Consider the following 18,660-nt stretch of genomic DNA (forward strand, 5'->3'; position numbering starts at 1 on the left):
TGAGCCTCCTGAGTAGCTGGGATTGCAGGTGCCTGCCACCACGCCTAGCTAACTTTCGTGTTTCTAATACAGATAGGGTTTCACCATGTTGGCCAGGCTGGTCTTGAACTCCTGGCCTCAAGTGATCCTCCTGCCTCGCCCTCCCAAAGTGTTGAGATTACAGGTGTAAGCCACCACACCCGGCCTCTAAAGCATAGATTCTTAAAAAGAAAAAAAAAATTAAGTCCTCTATTCTATAAAAACTGCAAGTGTCTAACCACATTTGAAGAGATTGTCAAACTGAAGAGTTTTACGAGATGGACTGTTGACACTCCATCAGTGAGAACACACCTGCTCTACAAAATCTTAAACTTATTGAGACACCAGGCAGCTTTCCAATTCCCTGCAAACATGGGGGAATGCCCTGATCAATCCTAAAGGTGTGACATACTCTACTTTCTAGGGCAGTTATTTCTTATTATATATTAACTAGTGGCTATTATATTTGCTTCTGCCCACAGGTAGAGAAGATGCTAAATAATTGTGCCAACACAGTTATAGTCTGTGTGACAGTTACTTTTCTTATAGCATGTACTCAATTAATACTTGTTATATGAATGAGGAACGACTTGCCTCAGTTGGCATTCTGGGGTGTCTACCTGGGTGCAGCATTTCAGGGCTGGGTTTCCCTGAGCAGAGTTGTCTTTGTAGCAGGTGGATGGACTCTGTTCTCAGACAGGCTTATAAAGAGCACTACCAGCTCTATTAGCCCCACTCACCCTCTGCAGTTGTTATAAGGGTTCAGGTGCTTTCTGTTGGAATGAGGAGAACAGAACAGTCATAGACTATTTAAAAATATATATTTACTAAAATGTATTTGTTTTTAATTCCCAAAGCTTACAACCATCTTTTCATCTAGTCTGTGAGGTATTTAGTATACAGCAGTGATTTTTCTCTTTCCTTTTTTATAAAGTGAAGAGGTTCAACTATCCAGAGAGTCCCATCTAACTTAAAAAATGTAATGGCTTTGGTTGGATTGCATCTTCAGTCAGTACCTGCCATGGCTTAATCAATATTTTAAGTGAATGAATCATGTTTCCCCACCAGATCATTACGAGTAAGCAGTAAGTAATAGAGAACATTAAGTTTTGAACATTATTAGATGCAGTTTTTTGTTTTGCATAGAGGAAAGATGAGGATAAAGAAGGGCATTAAGGCCATGAAGAGCTTCCCAGACACGCACGGCCATCAGATGATCTTCTTCCTGCAGGCAGTGCCTTCTGGTGGAAGGAGCTCAGTCTATCAGAGAATAAACCAGGAGCCTGAGAGCAGTCCTGTGTCTCTGTCTTTAATCAGCTGTCACTTATTCTCCCCCAAAGAAAGGGAAGTAGGTCTCAGCAGTTGCTGCCATCCATCATGAATAAAATGAAATCATTTCATTAAAATTTTTTTTGTATGAATGTGCAAAATTGCCAACTAGGAGTTCAATGGGAAAAATAAAGTTTGTCAACATGATCCATAGAAGAGATGATCTTCATGTGTTCCAAAGGCAGAAAGGTGAGAAAAAAGATCTAGCTTGGTCTCTGTCCCTCAAAGACAGAAGAGGTCAGGAAGTCCAATGGGCGATGCTCCTGTAGATAAGGCACAAAGCAGGAGAGCTGAGGGTGTCCAGGTTCCATGCCCTGCATCACCAAGAACCCTTCTCCCTGGCTTGAAATCTTTGGAAATTCCTGGTTTGAGTCACAGAAATGTATTGTCATGGGCTCAGTAACCCTGCCACCCCTGTTCTCTCCATTCTCCCTTTGGTCACAGCAGCCATCTTAAGACACAAGACCAGGCCTGGGCCCTATGCAGGCTGGCTGAGAAGGAAGGTTGATACAATGGCCTCCAAACTCCAGGGAGAAAGTGCTGGCTTCAGCTCAAAGTTTCCAGGGGCTGGGAATAAGGTGAAGGAATAGCCATCAGAAGAAAGGGCAGTTGGAAGTATAGTGTCTGGAAGAGGGGTCCCTGTGTCCCTCCAGCCTCAGTGCCTGCACATTCCTCACCAGCTAAGCTGTGCTGAGAAGTGGGTAAGCTAGGTAGTAGCCCACAGCAGAGCCCAGGACCACACCAAGGAAAATCCAGGTGTTGTAGGACATTACGGCCAGCATGATGAAGTAGCCGATGACCACCTGGATGACATGGATTAGAGACTGGCCAAAGTGACACAAATACCACCTAGATAAAAAGGAGAAGCAAGTTAATCCTGGTAATGAGCTGGTAATGAGGAAGCTGGGAGTTGATATCAGGGAGTAGAAAGCTGTTGAGTTATGTGACCTGATTATTTATAACTTATATGCTTAACCCAGGAGAGATTTCTTTCTGCCCCCCCCCACCCCCCCCCACCCCCAGAAAAAACTCAAGAGATTTCTTTTTAAAGAGACATATCTTCACTACATTTGGTGCCGAGCTTCCTGGCATCCTAGACAAAGGGGAAAATGAAGGTATCTGTAATCTGTCTTTCTGATAAGGAATAAGAAAATCATCAGTAAGGCATATTTTCCCCATGAATCTACTTTGGGAGGCAGTATGACAATGGAAAGAAAAAGCATGGACTTAGGTGACATATCAGTTCCTAGTCCTGCCACTTACTAAAAGTGGCCTAGACAGATGTCTTAACCTCTCTGAACTCAAGACTCCTTATCAGTAAAACAGGAATGAGAATACCTCCCTTGCAGTACAGTTGTGAAGATCTGAGACACCCATGTAGGGTGGCTAGTGATGGAGTGGGCAGGCTTATTAAGCACAGGTGAGGCTGGGGCTGGGCAGAGGGCAGAACAGGGACCCTAAATGGTTGCCTGATTTGAGTGGGAAGGGAGGAGAGGAGAGCTTGTCTTCCTCCTCCCACCAAGTGGGATACATTGCTTCAGGACAGCTGCAGATCCCCTCCTGGATATGGGAGCCTAGTGACCCATGGAACTGGTGAGATTTGGGGGAGGGTGGGTGGCCACCCCAGTTGCTAGATAGGGGCCTGCATCTGAAGATCACAGTTCCCTAAAGAAAGCCTTCTGAGCCTTTCAAGTGGCTGTTCACAGAGAGTGCTTTGGCCTGGGCATCAGGAGACATAAGCTCTAGTTGACTTGGCTATTTATAACCATTTGTTGGCAAGTCCTGGTCCTTCCCTGGGCCTTACTGTCCCCTCTGTGAAGTGGGGCTAATGCTGTCCAGGCCAGCCTGTCTCCCAGGGTGAATGTGAGGCCTCTGCCCCTTTCCCATACCCACTGCCTGTACCTGTGGTGGGTTCTGCCAACAGGGGATGAATCTGAGCCTGCAGAGTCTCCGTCTGTCTCTGCGATGGTCTGCTGGCTGATAGAGGTAGGCAGGTTCACCAGCACCTGGTGGAGCAGCTTGGCTTTGCCAACCTTGATGCCTTCATACAGTACAGCCAGGAGCAGGAGCACCAACACCGAAAGGGCCATGCCTGTCAAAGGAGGCAGAGTTGTGGAGACCTGGCCAGGCCAGCACTGTTTCCCTTCCAGCACCTCCACCTGTTCATGGAATCCACTCCATCCACCTCTCTCTTGCATCTTCTTCCCCACCCTTGCTGAGCTCTGAACTTCTGCACTGTCTTCACCAGACCTTTCTTAGCAGGATTGGCCTACTGGAGTGTGGCTTTGAGATAAGGAAGAGAAGCCGCCTGAAAAAGCCAGGGGCTGAGACTGAAGAAGCCATGTGCCATCACCCCAGCCACTCCCCTGGCAGGCTGCACAAATCTGTTGTGACTTCTTGTTAAGGGATGAGTACTGCAAGGTCCTGTTTATATGTAAGTACGCGAAAAACGTCTAGAAGGAAAGATAAACAGCACAAGAGTAATAGTTATCTCAGCAAAGTAGGATACGGATGGTTTTTATATTCTTGCCTAACTTTCTAAGGTTTCTTTTATATATATTACTTTTATATTAGGGGAAAAACCCAATAAATTATTTTACAGAAAATATAAAGTGCTTATTAGAGCTGCTGTGTAAAATATAACTGTTAATTACTACTTTCGTTTCACTAAGAGGGATAATAAGCGGTCCAGCCAAAGTATTTTACTGGACTCTGCAACATAATAAGAGATATATATCCTGTTTCTGCCCTGGTTTCCTGGCACACGACTTCTAGAGCCCTTGGAAACTCTGAAGTGGTGTCTTTTTATATGCTAATGAGATGACTGATGGCTGAGGCTCCTGGATGGGCTCTGGATGGGGGCTGGTTGCCAGGGGAGCCAACCTTGTGCTTGGAGGTTGGCACTTTCAGCCCACTTCCTACCTCTGGAAGGAGAGACGGACTGAAGGTTGAATTGATCACCAGTGGCCAGTGAGGTCATCAATCATGCCTCTATATGAAGACTCCATAGAAACCCAAAAGAATGCAGTTAGAAGGAATAAGTTGTTGTATTCAACAGTACAGTAGGGAAATTATAGTTAACCATAATTTATTGTATATTTCAAAATAGAATTGTAATGTTTCCAACACAAAGATAAATGTTTGAGGTGATAAACACCCCAGTTACCCTGATTTGATCATTGCATATTGTATATAGGTATCAAAATATCCCATGTACCCCAAAACATGTACAACTATTATATATGAATAATTTCTTTAAAAGGACAGGATTTGAAAAGCTTCCAGCTGCTGAACACATGGGGGTACCTGGAAGGTGGCAAGCCCAGGGAGGGCCTGGAGGCTCTGAACCCCTTCCTACATGCCTTGCTCCATGCATCTTTTCCTCCCAGCTATTCATTGTACTTTTTATTTTTTTCGAGATGGAGTCTCGCTCTGTTGCCCAGGCTGGAGTACAGTGGCGCAATCTTGGCTCACTGCAACCTCTGCCTCCTGGGTTCAAACAATTCTCTTGCCTCAGCCTCCCAAGTAGCTGGGATTACAGGCACCCCCCACCACGCCTGGCTAATATTTTTGTATTTTTAGTAGAGACGGGATTTCACCATGTTGGTCAGGCTGGTCTTGAACTCCTCACCTCAGGTGATCCACTCGCCTTGGCCTCCCAAAGTGCTGGGATTACAGGCATGAGCCACCGCACCTGGCCCATTTGTACTCTTTTAAAGTGTTTCCTTGAGTGTTGTGAACCATTCTAGCAAATAATTGACCCCAACGAAGGCGTTATGGGAACCCCGATGTATAGTCAGTTGGCCAGAAGTACGGGAGACAAGCTGGGACTTGCGATTGGTGCCTGAAGCAGGGGGCAGCCTTGTGGGACTGTGCCCTTAACCTGTGGGATCTGCACTAACTCTGGTTAGTGTCAGATTTGAACTGAGTTGTAGGACACCCAGCTGGTATCAGAAAATTGGTCACTGAGGGAAAGCCTACACATCTGGTCACAGAAGTGTGTTGAGTGTAAGAAAAGGAAAAACAGTCGGGTTTTTTTTCCCAAAGGCTCCCCGGAGAAAATCATCTGATAGATGCAGGTTTTTAAAATATAAAATTATAGGTAATTTCATGTACATGGTGAAACTTCAAACAGTGCAAAAAAGAATACAGTGAAAATTCAGGCCAGGTGTGGTAGCTCATATCTGTAATCCCAGCACTTTGGGAGGCCGAGGCGGGTGGATCACTTGAGGTCAGGAGTTTGAGACCAGCCTGGCCAACATGGTGAAACCCCGTCTCTACTGAAAATACAAAAATATTAGCTGGGCATTGTGGTGCATGCCTGTAGTCCCAGCTACTCGGGAGGCTGAGGCAAGAGAATTGCTTGAACCTGGGAGGTAGAGGTTGCAGTAAGCCAAGATCGTGCCACTGCATGCCAGCCTGGGCGACAGAGACTCCATTTAAAAAAAAAAAGAAAAATCAGTTTTCTTCCCACCCCAATCTCCCTTCACCCCAATTCTCCTCCTCAGAGCAACCTCTGTTGCTCAATGTATATATCAGCCTCTGTTTGTCCAAATGACAGCATCCTATCTACACATACTCCTTTGCATTTGACTTTATCATCCAGTTTTACCTCAGTTCACACAGATTTACCTTTTCCCCAGTGGCTTCATCGTATCTGTGATAGATTATATTTTACAAAGACAGCCACTCCAATATATCCAACCCCACATCCCCTTCTTATGATGTCAACATTCTTGCCATCAAGCAGTGGGGTCCATGTTTGTTCCCTCTCCTTTAGCCTAGGAAGACCTTCGTGACTGCTTCAGCCAAAGAAGGCAGAAGTAATGCTATCTGATTTCCAAGGCTAGGTCTTGAAAATTCCACATACTTCTACCTTGTTCTCTTGCGACACTCGATCTTGGAATCTAGCCACTCTGCCATGAGGAAGCCCAAGCCATAGGAGATGCCACACGTAGGTGTTCAGCCAACAACTCCAGCTGAGGTCCTAGCTAACAACCAGTATCAGCCACTTGGCATGAGAGTGAGGAACTCTTCCAAATGACCCTACTTCCAGCCACAGTCTGACTATACTGCATGAGAGACCTTGAGTGAGGACCACTCAGCTGGGTCCAGTCAACTCATAGCACCTTGAGAGAGAATGATAAAATGACTTGTTGTAAGCCACTGTTTATTTAGCAATAGATAACAAGAAATGGTAGCCCATTGTAGGGATGACCATACTTTATTTAATCTGCACCCGCAATAACGGGCATTTGGGCTGTTTCCAGTCTATTTTTAAGATGCAGTTATTTAACTTGAAAAATAACTTTTTCATGAATTAGTGACAAACTCTGCCTTTTCAAATCAAAGGAATATTCTTCCCTTTCAAACTGGTGTCTCATCTCCAGCAGCTGCTGTGGACTTCTGAACTGGTGCAGAACAATGAACGCTGGATAAGGAAGGTGCCAAGTGGCACCCGGAAGCCTTGATCTAGTTGTGGCTCTGATGCATACTTACTGTGTGACCCTGCATGAGTCTCTCTTCCTGTCTCTGGGCTTTAGTTTCTTCCCCTGTAACAGAGAGAAAAGCTGCCTCCCTGCCTCTCTCGGCCTTTGTGAGGATCAGTAAGATAATGGTGCCCTTTGCGATCTGAAAGGGAGTGGTTGCAAATGGAATTATGAATGTGAAGTTCCTGCTCAGTGTTTATGCCAGAGGAATCAGCCTCACTTAAATGCCCACCGAGAATCAAGAGAACCCGGATTCTCCCTTGCCTCGTGCTACAAGGCTTTCCAAGCTACAAGTTTGAGCTTCCCAATTCTTACCAGCAGGACTGTGGACACTCCAGAAATCAAACAGAAGCACCACCGTATCTGAGAAGATGAAATGCATCTGAAAGAGAAGGGAATCGGCATCATGGGGCGCGGGGCAGTGGAAGTCATGGTCCTTAATGCTCTCCAGCGCCTCCTCTGGGAGTCCAGAAAAATGGAGTCTTTGGAAGTGTCGAAAGGGCCATCAGAAGTCATCAGGGCCAACTGAGGCCATAAAGAGCTGAGACTTGCCCAGGAGGGTCAACAGCAGAGCTATAAGTGAGCTGGCCCTGCTCCATATGAGAATAGAGGTGTGGGAGTGCCCATCCTCACTGGGCCAACTGGCTCGGGATGTGACAGTGTCCTCAGACTATGTGGGGATGTCCCCTCCATGCCTTCCAAGTGCAGGTGCAACTGCCTCCTCTTACCCCCTGGGGCCCTAGCCATTCTACTGCAGCTCCGAGACGGGCTCCCGTGTGATGGGAACCTAGAGTCCTCTTTGTTCTGCGGAGTCTAGACAGATCCCACAGTGTTTATCGTCAAGGGGCCCAGAGGCAGCTGTCTTCACTGTACTCCACATCTGTCCACTCATTCACTATACATTTGCTGAGCCCAGTTCGTGTGCCCGGCATTTTGGAGGCAGATTAATGTATCTGACCCTGGTGAGTTCACAACCTTACAGGAAAGACTGCAGGTAAAAGCAGTGACCATGCAGTGCCTGTCAGATGCCTTTTCAAAGGGTGCTTGCTCCACGCTGTGTTCAGGGTGGCATCAAGGGCTTTTTCTACATCATCTCATTTCATTGTCACAACAGTCCTCTGTGTGACAGGGACAGTTAGGCCCATTTTATAGGAAGGAAAGCTAGGGAAACTAGCCTTAGAGAAGTAATTTGCTGGTGGTCCCAAAGCTAGTAAGTTGGGAGAGCTGGGATTCAAACCTGTGTCTAGCTGGATTCCAGAGCCCTGGACATTCCAGGACACGGTGCTTCCTCCCAGTCTCCAAGAGAAGAGGGTACGGTGGGAGCTGGATGGTAAATTTAGACGCCCACACCAGGCTTAACGACTGTTTGGAAAGATGAGGACCCAACAGATCTATCAGTTAGTTCACCCTCTCAGGGAAGGGAAGGCAGCCTCTGGTCCCCAGGTAAGCCCTTCTCAGCCAGCACAAGCAGTTCAGCAAACACTGTCAGTGTTACCCAGCTAAGGAGATCCTGGCTGAGTTGTAATCAGCTCGTGGAAGCCTTTGCCTTCTAAGACAATGGCCAAATATTAGAATCCTTGAATGTCAGCACTAGATAGAAGTATCCTCAGAGTTTTTAGTCCCATGGCTTTCAACTTTTTTTGCCAGGGAACACTAGCCAATTTAAATCTTTCTTGTAATTCTGTGATATAAAACATAGGGCTCAGGATGAAGAGGGGAGAGAAATCTAAGCTCTGCTGAAACTCAGTTTGAAAAATGCTGATTTGGCCCAACTTCAGTCCCTCTCCATCGCCTCTCATTTCCAGATGAGGGAAATGAATACAGAGAGAGAAAGGGATTTGCCCGACTTCCTTAGAAGCGTGATTACTCTTAGTTTGTGTTCAAGGGAGGAAGATATGAACCCACTGAGACTGGGTTCTTGTGAAGGCTGTGGAGGCCATCAGTTCTTACAGAAAAGGAGTTCCGGTAGAGGCAAACGTCAGTGGGGGGTGGAAGGATAGGCAGATTTGATTAGCTGCCATTTTGTCAGGAAGCTGTGCCATGTGGGTATCCCGTAGCCTCCCGGAAACCAGAGCCACCAACTTCTGCTTGCAGATGACAGCCCTAAACCACGGGCCTTGCATGTTCTAGTCGTCTCCAATCCTCCCCCTCTCAATATTTAGGACCAAAGGAGATAGTAAATAATAGTAGACTGAGTCTAGGATTTGGAACAAAACAGATTTGTTAGCCACAGCCTCTCTCTGGTCTCAGTTCCCTCCGAGGGGAGCTGGGGGAAAACTCTGCAAAGCCATCCACACAAAGTGACACACAGTAAGGGCTCAATAACCCCAGTGCCTTTTTTTCCCCATACATGTCAAAGCTGGAGGGGTGTTTCTCAGAAGTGTTCCATGGGAGAAGCACAGGATACTGGGGAAAATGGATTCTGTGGTCAAGGGAGTTTGGGAGAGACTGGAATTGGACAAAAGGTTTAACAGCTTTCAGCACTGCCAGAAGCCTGTACCTCTGAAAGCCTGTAACTCTCTCCTCCCTTTTTTCTTGCTGAGTGTCCTCTGGGAGAGAATCTCATAGACTATCCTCTAGGAAGTACTAATCTAGAGCAACCGTCTTTTTTCATACTTGGGAAGGAAATGACACTTACTAATTATTCTGTGCCAGGCACTCTTCTAAAAATGTTATATGTCTTCATAGGTGGGAATTGAACAATGAGATCACTTGGACACAGGAAGGGGAACATCACACACCGGGGCCTATTGTGGGGAGGAGGGAAGGGGGAGGGATAGCATTAGGAGATATACCTAATGTAAATGACGAGTTAATGGGTGCAGCACACCAACATGGCACATGTATACATACATATGTAACAAAACTGCACGTTGTGCACATGTACCCTGGAACTTAAAGTATAATTTTAAAAAGTTGTATGTCTTAACTCACTTAATTTCAAGGGGAGGGGATGATGATTCTTAGCTCCATTTCATAGATGAGAATACTAAGGCAGAGAGAAGTTAGGTAGCTTGCCAAGTTGCTAGCTAGAATTTTGCCTGGGTGGGCTGGCTTCAGATTCTGTGCTCCTAACTGTTCTCAATGCAGCTTCTCAGGGCAGCACCAGAAGTCCAAGGGGCAGTTGTGACATGCCCAGGGTCACATTGTGAGTTGGTGGCAGCATCAGGACTGGATCCTGGGTCTTCTTACCAGGCCCTCATTTGGCAAGAGGAAAACAGATGCTACATCGCAGAGAAGAGCCCACTTTCTTGTGCAATACTAGACAGGGAGGAGGGCTGTGCCGTCTTTCGGTTGTTTTAACATTTCAGGAAGATATGCAAATAGCAGAAGCAGCTGATATGGCCACTTTGGAACAAAATATGGGAAGAAATTGGGGAGGGGAAGGAATGTATGAGAAAAAGTCTCTGTGCAATTAGGATAGTCATGCTTAGCCCCTCAAGGATGCTCAGCCAGTAGCTGGCCCGTATTTCCTGAGAAAGGTGAAGAGTACACCTTAAATAAAGGAAACAAACAAGGACCAGTCTGGGGATGGGAGAGTAAGACCAGAGCCCAGGGACAACAGTGGTACAACAGGATGAAAAGGCAAAGAGGATAGGGTGGGAGGGAGGACACTGGAGTGGATCACAGGTGTGGATGACGATGCTGTTATAGCCATATCCGCAGAGGCAGAGTCAGTCCCGGGTGAATCACTGGGAAACCACAGGCCAGTCATGAGCTCCACACACACTGGCAAGTGGCTTAGTGTAGAGGGATAGCAGCAGCTGCTTAGACTCCAGGGCCTTATTAAAAGTGCAGATTCCAGGCCCCTAATTAGAGTCCAGGGGCAGAGCCACAGGAGGCAGGGAAGACATAGATATTAACCAGCCCCCTTGAGGAGATTCTGAGGCTCAGTTCACTCGGTTGCAGTTTGAACACAGGCAGCAAGGCTAGTGGTTAGGGACACGGTTTCTAAAGCTGCACTGCCTGGATCTGCCTCCCAGCTCTGCCAGGAACCAGTTGCGTGGCCTTGAGCTGCAGACACACAGAAAGCCCCTTGTGGACCCCAGTCTCTTCATCTGTAAGATGAGGATAGGACTCTAGGAACCCTTTCCTTTGGTTTGGCCTCACTTTCACAGGCTCCCATCTTGAGCTCTATCTACTGTTTTCCTGAAACCTTGTAAAAGAAAAAAGTGCTAGCCTGGGCAACATGGCAAAACCCAGTCTCTACGAAAAATACGAAGATTAGTTGGGCGTGGTGGCATGTGCCTGTAGCCCCAGCTATTTGGGAGGTGCTGAGGTGGGAGGATCACTTGAGTCCAGGAGGTGGAGGTTGCAGTGAGCCAAGATCGTGCCACTGCACTGCAGCCTGGGTAATAGAACAAGACTCTGTCTCAAAAAAACAAAAAACAAAACAAAACAAAACAAACAGTGAGTGTGCCTCTGTTTCCAGGTTGGACGGGGCACCACATCTATGCATCTCCTCTCAGATTTGGACACTGCAGCTTTGGGTTTGGTAGAGACCTGGTACTAACCTGGCTGTTCTACTCCCTACACACAGCTAACATGCCTTTCAGTGCCAAAGGGGGTCTGACTTGTGTCACCAACCCCTGCCTGCGCCTACCCAGGGACTGGGCTCACTGGAGATGGTGGAGCTGCAGGACAGAGAAAGAAATGTGAAAGCATCTGATTGGAGAGAACAGCCACACAGCTCCGTGTCTCCTGAGGGCCTGCATGTGCCTGCACCGTGTTCACCTTCCATTTTTTATGCCTCACTCCCTGTGACATCTCTGCAGGTGCCTACTATTATTAACCTCTTTAAATTAACAAGGAAGGCACAGAAAGGCCCACTTATCTCCCCACGGTCACTCAGCAATCAGGTGCCCAGAGCCAGAGATCTTTCTGGAAAGCCTGTACTGGTTCTCAAACCTTAGTGTACAACAAGTACTCTGGGTGTTTCTGGGACAGGTGTTTGTGGGGGTCACACTCTGAGAAATCATAGGAACCATGATGGTCTCCTGTCAACCAACAGGGACTGGTCAAGTAAATTATATGAGAGCCTCAAAATGGAAATCTAGGCGGTCACATCACAACATGATAAAAATCATGTTGAAGAGTTTTAAAAATGTTGAAGAGTTTAAAAATAAGAATAGCTTTTACATCCGCCCCCCTCCCCCAACCCAATGGCACTAGCTCGATGTAAAAAGCTGACAGAGTACCGAAAAGAAAGTAAAACATCATTTTGAGTCCTACTGCTCAGAGATCTCTCCTGTTAGGCTTTCAAAAAACATTTGTTGACATAGCAAAATGTTTACACGAGATTGATATACAAAAGCAAACAGGTACGAACAATACTGTGAAACTCCATTTACACTGGAGATGGCCTCATCCTCAGCAGAAGCCTCTAGCACCATCTCTGCCAGGTGGAGGTAGGGGTGACGCCCGTGGATCACCCCTTCTCTGAGTCCATTTGGTAAAGCAGATGGCATGAATGGAATGTCCCTAGTGGCTAATTAATCAGTCAGGGAGTTGCCACAACTAGTTTCCTTCTATCATCCTTGGGCCTGAGCCAGTTACCTTAGGAGCCCAAAACAGCCCAGACATGTTTTGCCATAGACCTGAACCCCCACGGAACAGTAAGAGTAATTTGAAAGATTTCTTTTTGTTGTGCTAGGGCTGTGCAGACCCTTGCGATACAGAGATGAATGGGACAAGTCTTTGGCCTTTAGGGAGCTACCTGTCTGTGATGGGGGACATTTAAGTGAGCAAGTAATTACAACAGGTTGTAGGTCAGAAAGAGAGGCACAGTGGAGGCTCCCTGGGGGTGCTGGGGACTAAGCTGCCTGAGAGACACCTGCCCTGGCCAGAGAGCAGTTGGCTAGGACAGTGCTGAAGTCAGAGAAGCAGGAGACAGCTGGGAAGATGAACTGTATGGTATGTTCAGGACTGGAAGTACCTACGGAGTCCGAAGCCCCGGAGGGACAAAGATTCACCTGTCACTCAACCCTTTCTACTTTTGCCTTTTTGCTAGAGGAAAAGATGGAAATCAGCACACCCTGACTTGAGAGAAGCGATCTGGGCTACAGTTTTCAATTAAAGGACTTTGTGGTCAGATAGGCAGGGGGCAGGGCCCCGATCTTGTTTTCCTCCTTGGGATGAATCTTGGCCTCTGACAGTTTAACTGATTTGTGCTTTTTTCAGGGCGGGGCTGTGGCGAAGGAGGGAGCAATCCCTGGAACTTGTTTTCTTCTTTATTTTTTCATTTGAGGTTACTTACACTTTGAGAAAAGCTTCCTTTTTTGTAAACAAGGGTTGGGAAGGAGATGAAGGTCCCAGTGCTAGGCTGACTGGCTGGGGAACTTTTGCAAGTGCTTTCCATCTATTTCCCTTTTTAAAGGACAGTTGATCATTTGACTAAACGGCCTATATAGACTTCCTATATCTTTTTTGTTTTTTGTTTTGTGTGTTGTTTGTTTGTTTGTTTGGGAACGTCTTGTTCTGTTGCCCAGGCTGAAGGTCATGGCTCACTACAGCCTAGAACTTCAGGGCTCAAGCAATTATCCTCATCCTCCTGCCTCAGCCTCCAGAGTAGCTAGGATTACAGGCGCCTGCCACCACTTGTGGCTAATTTTTGTAGAGACGGGGTCTAGCTATGTTGCCCAGGCTAGGCCTCCTGTATCTTAAATTCTATGACATTCTTCATGGGATGAAGAAAATGATATGACTTCTTCAAAGACTAACGAGTCTTGCAAGCTGTCGTTCTCTCCAGCCCAGGTGAACCCTACCAAGAAAAACAGCTTGTCCGAAACGCTGTTTTCTGACTGAAAGTGCAGGGAAGCTGGAAAGGAGCTGGGTCTGTTTTATTCCCCAAAGAATCAGGCTACAAACTTAACAAGAGCAGTGTGCGCGCCGGGCTGCGGGCTGAAATGCGCCGGGGCTTTCCCTTTCGTGGAAGCCTACCTGGAATCTCCCAATGCGCTGCCCTCCGCCCTGGGGCGCCGGCCAGAGGTCCGGGACTGGAGACCCCGGACCCAGCTGTCTTCAGCCACCGCGCCCCCACTCTCAAGCCGCGCCACCGCGGGCCCTCGGTAACTGCTCGCCTAGCCGGACTGCCTCCCAGCAGGAGGGACAAATAGAGGAAAACCACAAAGCCACGGCAACCTGTACCTGCCGCGTCCCCCCAACCCTGTTCCGGCTGTTGGCAATGCTGCCAACACACCCCTCACCAGCCCCGGGCCAGCGACAGCGAGGATTCGGGGTGCCCAGATGGCAGCTCCAGGAGACCCCGCCCCAGCCGCCCACCCGCGTCCCCTCCTCTCCCTAGCGCCCGGAACTTACCGCCATGGTGAGCGCGCGGGGCGGGCGTTAGGGCCGCGTCTGCTCGCTCGGGTCTCCTTGCTCGGGTCTCCTCGCTCCGAGTCAGTTCAGCCGCCGCCGCCACCGCAGTGATCGCGACCCGCGCCGCGCGGATCACATGGTCCGGGCGAGGCGGCGCGCGGGCGCCTGGGAGTTGTGGTCCCCACGCGCGCCCCACGTCGGCGGCCTCAGGCGCGACCCCTGGCCCGGACCCACGTGCCGCGCCCCAGGTTCCTAAGGGCAGAGGCTTGGCGTTCCCGGAGTCGCGAACGAGTGGGGCCACCTGCTGCCTTCTGTCTCCGCCCTTGCTGTTTTGCACTTGGCTTATCTTGGCAATTATGAGAATGCTTATTGTTCATTGTAATAAACTACCCCAAGCGTAACATGTTGAGTTGAAAATGGAAAAAGTCCGTGCTATGAACACAGTAGCAACAAATTTGGAGTAAATTAAGTTAATTATGCCCTAGATTTTTAATGCAGTCATTACAAGATAATTACATTTTTCTTTTAAAAAAAAATATTTTCCAATCTGATAAACCAAAAGGAATACACACATGTAATTTTGTTTTTCTTTGATTACTAGGGTGGTAAACTATTTTTCTTATCAGTACTTCCATTTCTGTGTATTGCTTGTTAATTTCACTGCTCCAGTTTTTTTGTTGGGGTTTCTTGTAGGGTGAGGGATTTTTAATGGTTATTGATTCTTTTTTTTTTTTTTTTTTTTTTTTTGAGACGGAGTCTCGCTCTGTCGCCCAGGCTGGAGTGCAGTGGCCGGATCTCAGCTCACTGCAAGCTCCGCCTCCCGGGTTCCCGCCATTCTCCTGCCTCAGCCTCCCGAGTAGCTGGGACTACAGGCGCCCGCCACCTCGCCCAGCTAGTTTTTTGTACTATTTAGTAGAGACGGGGTTTCACCGTGTTCGCCAGGATGGTCTCGATCTCTTGACCTCGTGATCCTCCCGTCTCGGCCTCCTAAAGTGCTGGGATTACAGGCTTGAGCCACCGCGCCCGGCCCCGGTTATTGATTCTTAACCATATTTAGGAAACCTTTGCCGATCAGCCTGTGAGTAAAGAGGCTCTTCAGAGAAACCTTGCTAAGGACAGTGTTAGCAGAGACCTTGAGCCTGGAGCTGACCTCAGTTCATATCCGTATCCATCAACTATTGACTTTGAGACCATAGGCAAATAGCTTACATTTCTGAACCTCAGTTTTCTGGTAAATAAAATGAAAATAATAATAAAATCTATGTCATAGGGATTAAATGAAAACATACATGTTAAATTCTCAGCATGTAACCTGGCAGTGGGAGCTTGTTCAGTAAATGGTAGAATTCTCAGGGTCACACAGCATTTTTTTTTTTGACAGAGTTTCGCTCTGTCGCCCAGGCTGGAGTGCAGTGGTGCAATCTTGGCTCACTGCAACCTCCACCCCCTGGGTTCAAGCGATTCTCCTGCCTCAGCCTCCTGAGTAGCTGGGACTACAGGTGCGTGCCACCATGCCTGGCTAATTTTTGTATTTTTAGTAGAGACAGGGTTTCACCATATTGGTCAGGCTGCTCTTGAACACCTGACCTCGTGATCTGCCTGTCTTGGCCTCCCAGAGTGCTGGGATTACAGGCGTGAGTCACCTCACTAGGCCCAGACAGCTTTTTTTTTTTTTTTTGAGACAGAGTCTTGCTCTGTTGCCCAGGCTGCAGTGACCTCGGCTCACTGTAAGCTCCACCTTCCGGGTTCACACCATTCTCCTGCCTCAGCCTCCCAAATAGCTGGGACTACAGGCACCTGCCACCATGCCCGGCTAATTTTTTTGTATTTTTTTAGTAGAGACGGGATTTCTCCGTGTTAGCCAGGATGATCTCGATCTCCTGACCTCATGATCTACACAGCTTTTAAGATCCTCAGTCTGAAAGCTAATGGGGGCTGGGAGCAGTCAGGGATTAGAACAGCTTCAGGGAGAGAACATGGGCCATGACACTGTGATGGGGCTGGGGAGGGAGAGCTGCTGCTGTTGTCGTTTACTGGAACATGGGGAAGCACTGGGGAGAAGGGCTAAGGGTATCTCTGAAGCATCTGGGTTCCAAGAGCTGGGGAGGGCTCTGGGTGTAGCTTTTTACCTTTCTGGGCCTTACATGGGAAGCAGGAGTAAGATGATCTGACCTTCACATAAGTAGGCTCCGTTGCACCCCACTCCCCACACCTGCATTGAAGAATCTGCAACACAGCTTTATTCATTTGACTGTTTTTGTTGACTTTGTCACAATCTGATGACCTTTACACTTACTTACAACTTTCTCATGGATGTTTTGGTTACAACACTTAGCCCGGAAGTCCTAAAATGCCCCATTTCTTACTGTACCACCAGAGACACCCCTTCCCTGTCCCCCAGGCAGAGAGCTTGTTGCAAATCATGGGATCCTAGATCGTAAGATCACAACACAGCCACTCAAGCCTGGGTCCATGGCAAGAGATTCTTTCCGGACTCTGTGTTTTGACAGGCCATGACTCCCTTCCTTTCACGGAGCAAGAGTCTGTCGTTGTCTTTCCAGCGCACACCTAGACCCCCGAGACAGAATCCTCCATCAGGAAAGATGGCGTTGCCTTGGGCATCACAGAGATTATCGAGAGGCCCTTTAGCCTGGGCTCCTTTGTAGTCAGTTGGTAGAGTGGAAATCCAACCAGTCATTTCTCCTTCTGAGGTTCAATAGAGGAACTTGAGGCTCACGAAAAGACCACATGCACAACATGTAATTCCTGCAGAATGTTGGGTCTTTATGTGCAGGTAAGGCTGCGTGATCCCCAAGGATGCCACCACCCATCTCTGGGACCCTGATGTCCCCATCCATAAAGTGAGGGGTGGAATGGATGACCTGCAACTGCCCTCCACATGCTGATCTGCAGTTATAAGTGAGCCTGAGGGTGGAGTTGAACACATTATGGCCAGGACCTTTGCATATTTTCCCTGTAACTCCATCAGCTAGCCTTCCATCTTCTCTCCAACAATACCTCTATTATTTTATATTTATGCCATGAGCAGCATTGTGGATCGGATATGTGTGACACAGGGGGAGCGTGCACATTCAAGGTTGGCCTGTGTGGAGACAGTGGGTGTGTGTGTCGTGGGGGCGAGTGTTTACTGGATCTTGTGCTGGTAAGGCTGGAGGAAGCAGGAGCCAGGCCACCAACAACCTGGAGGCCGTGTTTAAAGTCAGAAATTTATTCCGAGATAAGAAGGAACTACCAATGGGTTTTTAATATGTATGTTTTCTCGCTGCGTTTTTTTCTTTTTTCTTTCCCAAATGTCACTTTCTTAGGCCACTCTGACCACCCGATTTATTTATTTATTTTAGAGACAGGATCTTGCTCTGTCACTCAGGCTGAAGTGCATTGTTGCAATGATAGCTCACTGCAGTCTGGACTCCTCGGCCTCAAGTGATCCTCCTGCCTTAGCCTCCGGAGTAGCTGGTACTACAGCATGCCCAGCTAATTTTTAACAATTTATTTATTTATTTATTTATTTATTTTTGAGACCGAGTCTTGCTCTGCCGCCCAGGCTGGAGTGCAGTGGCGGGATCTCAGCTCACTGCAAGCTCCGCCTCCCAGGTTCACGCCATTCTCCTGCCTCAGCCTCCCGAGTAGCCGGGACTACAGGTGCCTGCCACTACGCCTGGCTAATTTTTTGTTTTTTTTTTTTCAGTAGAGACAGGGTTTCACCATGTTAGCCAGGATGGTTTCGATCTCCTGACCTCGTGATCCGCCTGCCTCAGCCTCCCAAAGTGCTAGGATTACAGGCCTGAGCCACCATGTCCGGCCAACAATTTTTTTTTATAGACAAGGCCTTGCTGTATTACCCAGGCTGGTCTCAAACTCCTGGGCTCAAGCAATCCTTCCACCTCAGCCTCCCAAAGTGCTGGGATTACAGGCATGAGTCACGAGCACCCAGCCCCCACCCTATTTAAAACCACAATTTCCTTTGTATGCCTTGTTCCGCTTCCTCTGCTTTATCTTCCTCCTATCGCACTTATCACCCTGTAGCGTATGATGTAATACATGCGTTCATCATTCCTTTCCCTCCACTCACACGGAGGCTCAACTAGAACAGGGATTTCTGTGTTTTGGTTTAGGAAGGCATCCTCAGTCCCTAAAATACTGCATGTCATGTAGGAGACCATTGATGGATATTTGCTGGATGATTGAATGAAACCAGGTAGGCAGCCATTCTGTGCTTCACTGCTTTAGAGGGAGGAACCGGCAGAAACAGAAACAGCCTCTGAGATGTGATGGTTTTGTTTGCCATGAGCATTGTGGCTGTTTGGGGTTGGTTTGTGGGAGAAAAGAGAAAATAATTTATGGAGAAGCAGGAGGAAGAGCAGCCCCTCCCACAACCCCCACCTCAAATGCCTGAACCTAAAGGAGGGAGAGATAACTGAGGGTCCTAGAGCAATGGGCCTGCACCAGCTTTGAGTAGGGTCACCAAGGGAGGACACCCCAGGAG

General features: G+C 47.9%; 2 protein-coding genes across 3 annotated transcripts in view; both read right to left on the minus strand.

The window, feature by feature from the left end:
• The window catches only part of PRPF4 (pre-mRNA processing factor 4), a 141,300-nt gene extending 124,743 nt beyond the window's left edge, over nucleotides 1–16,557 (minus strand). The window contains exon 1 of the mRNA XM_050761015.1: nucleotides 16,548–16,557. The gene's annotated coding sequence lies outside the window, so the exon portion shown is untranslated. The remainder of the gene's footprint in view (nucleotides 1–16,547) is intronic.
• Nucleotides 826–14,303, minus strand: SLC31A2 (solute carrier family 31 member 2). Of its 2 annotated transcripts, XM_050761043.1 has the most exons (5): nucleotides 14,154–14,288; nucleotides 7,152–7,218; nucleotides 3,250–3,439; nucleotides 2,025–2,196; nucleotides 826–1,610 (listed from the first exon to the last, which is right to left on the minus strand). In XM_050761043.1, the coding sequence occupies exons 1-4, from the start codon at nucleotides 14,157–14,159 to the stop codon at nucleotides 2,028–2,030; spliced, it is 432 nt and encodes a 143-aa protein (XP_050617000.1). In that variant the 5' UTR covers nucleotides 14,160–14,288; the 3' UTR covers nucleotides 826–1,610; nucleotides 2,025–2,027. The 2 variants fall into 2 exon arrangements, with proteins under 2 accessions (XP_050617000.1, XP_050616999.1); XM_050761042.1 differs by having other exon boundaries at nucleotides 826–2,196; nucleotides 14,154–14,303.
• Nucleotides 16,558–18,660: the final 2,103 nt, after the last annotated feature.

Source organism: Macaca thibetana, chromosome 15, assembly GCF_024542745.1.
Source record: "Macaca thibetana thibetana isolate TM-01 chromosome 15, ASM2454274v1, whole genome shotgun sequence".
Classification (NCBI taxonomy): Eukaryota; Metazoa; Chordata; class Mammalia; order Primates; family Cercopithecidae; genus Macaca; species Macaca thibetana.

What these genes read in the sequence shown, in the direction of transcription:
- SLC31A2 (XM_050761042.1), bottom strand. An exon ending in GAGTGTCCACAGTCCTGCTG is followed by an intron (nt 3,440 to 7,151) that starts GTAAGAATTGGG and finishes CTCCTTTGACAG; the next exon opens with GCATGGCCCTTTCGGTGTTG. An exon ending in GTTGGCAGAACCCACCACAG is followed by an intron (nt 2,197 to 3,249) that starts GTACAGGCAGTG and finishes CTTTTTATCTAG; the next exon opens with GTGGTATTTGTGTCACTTTG.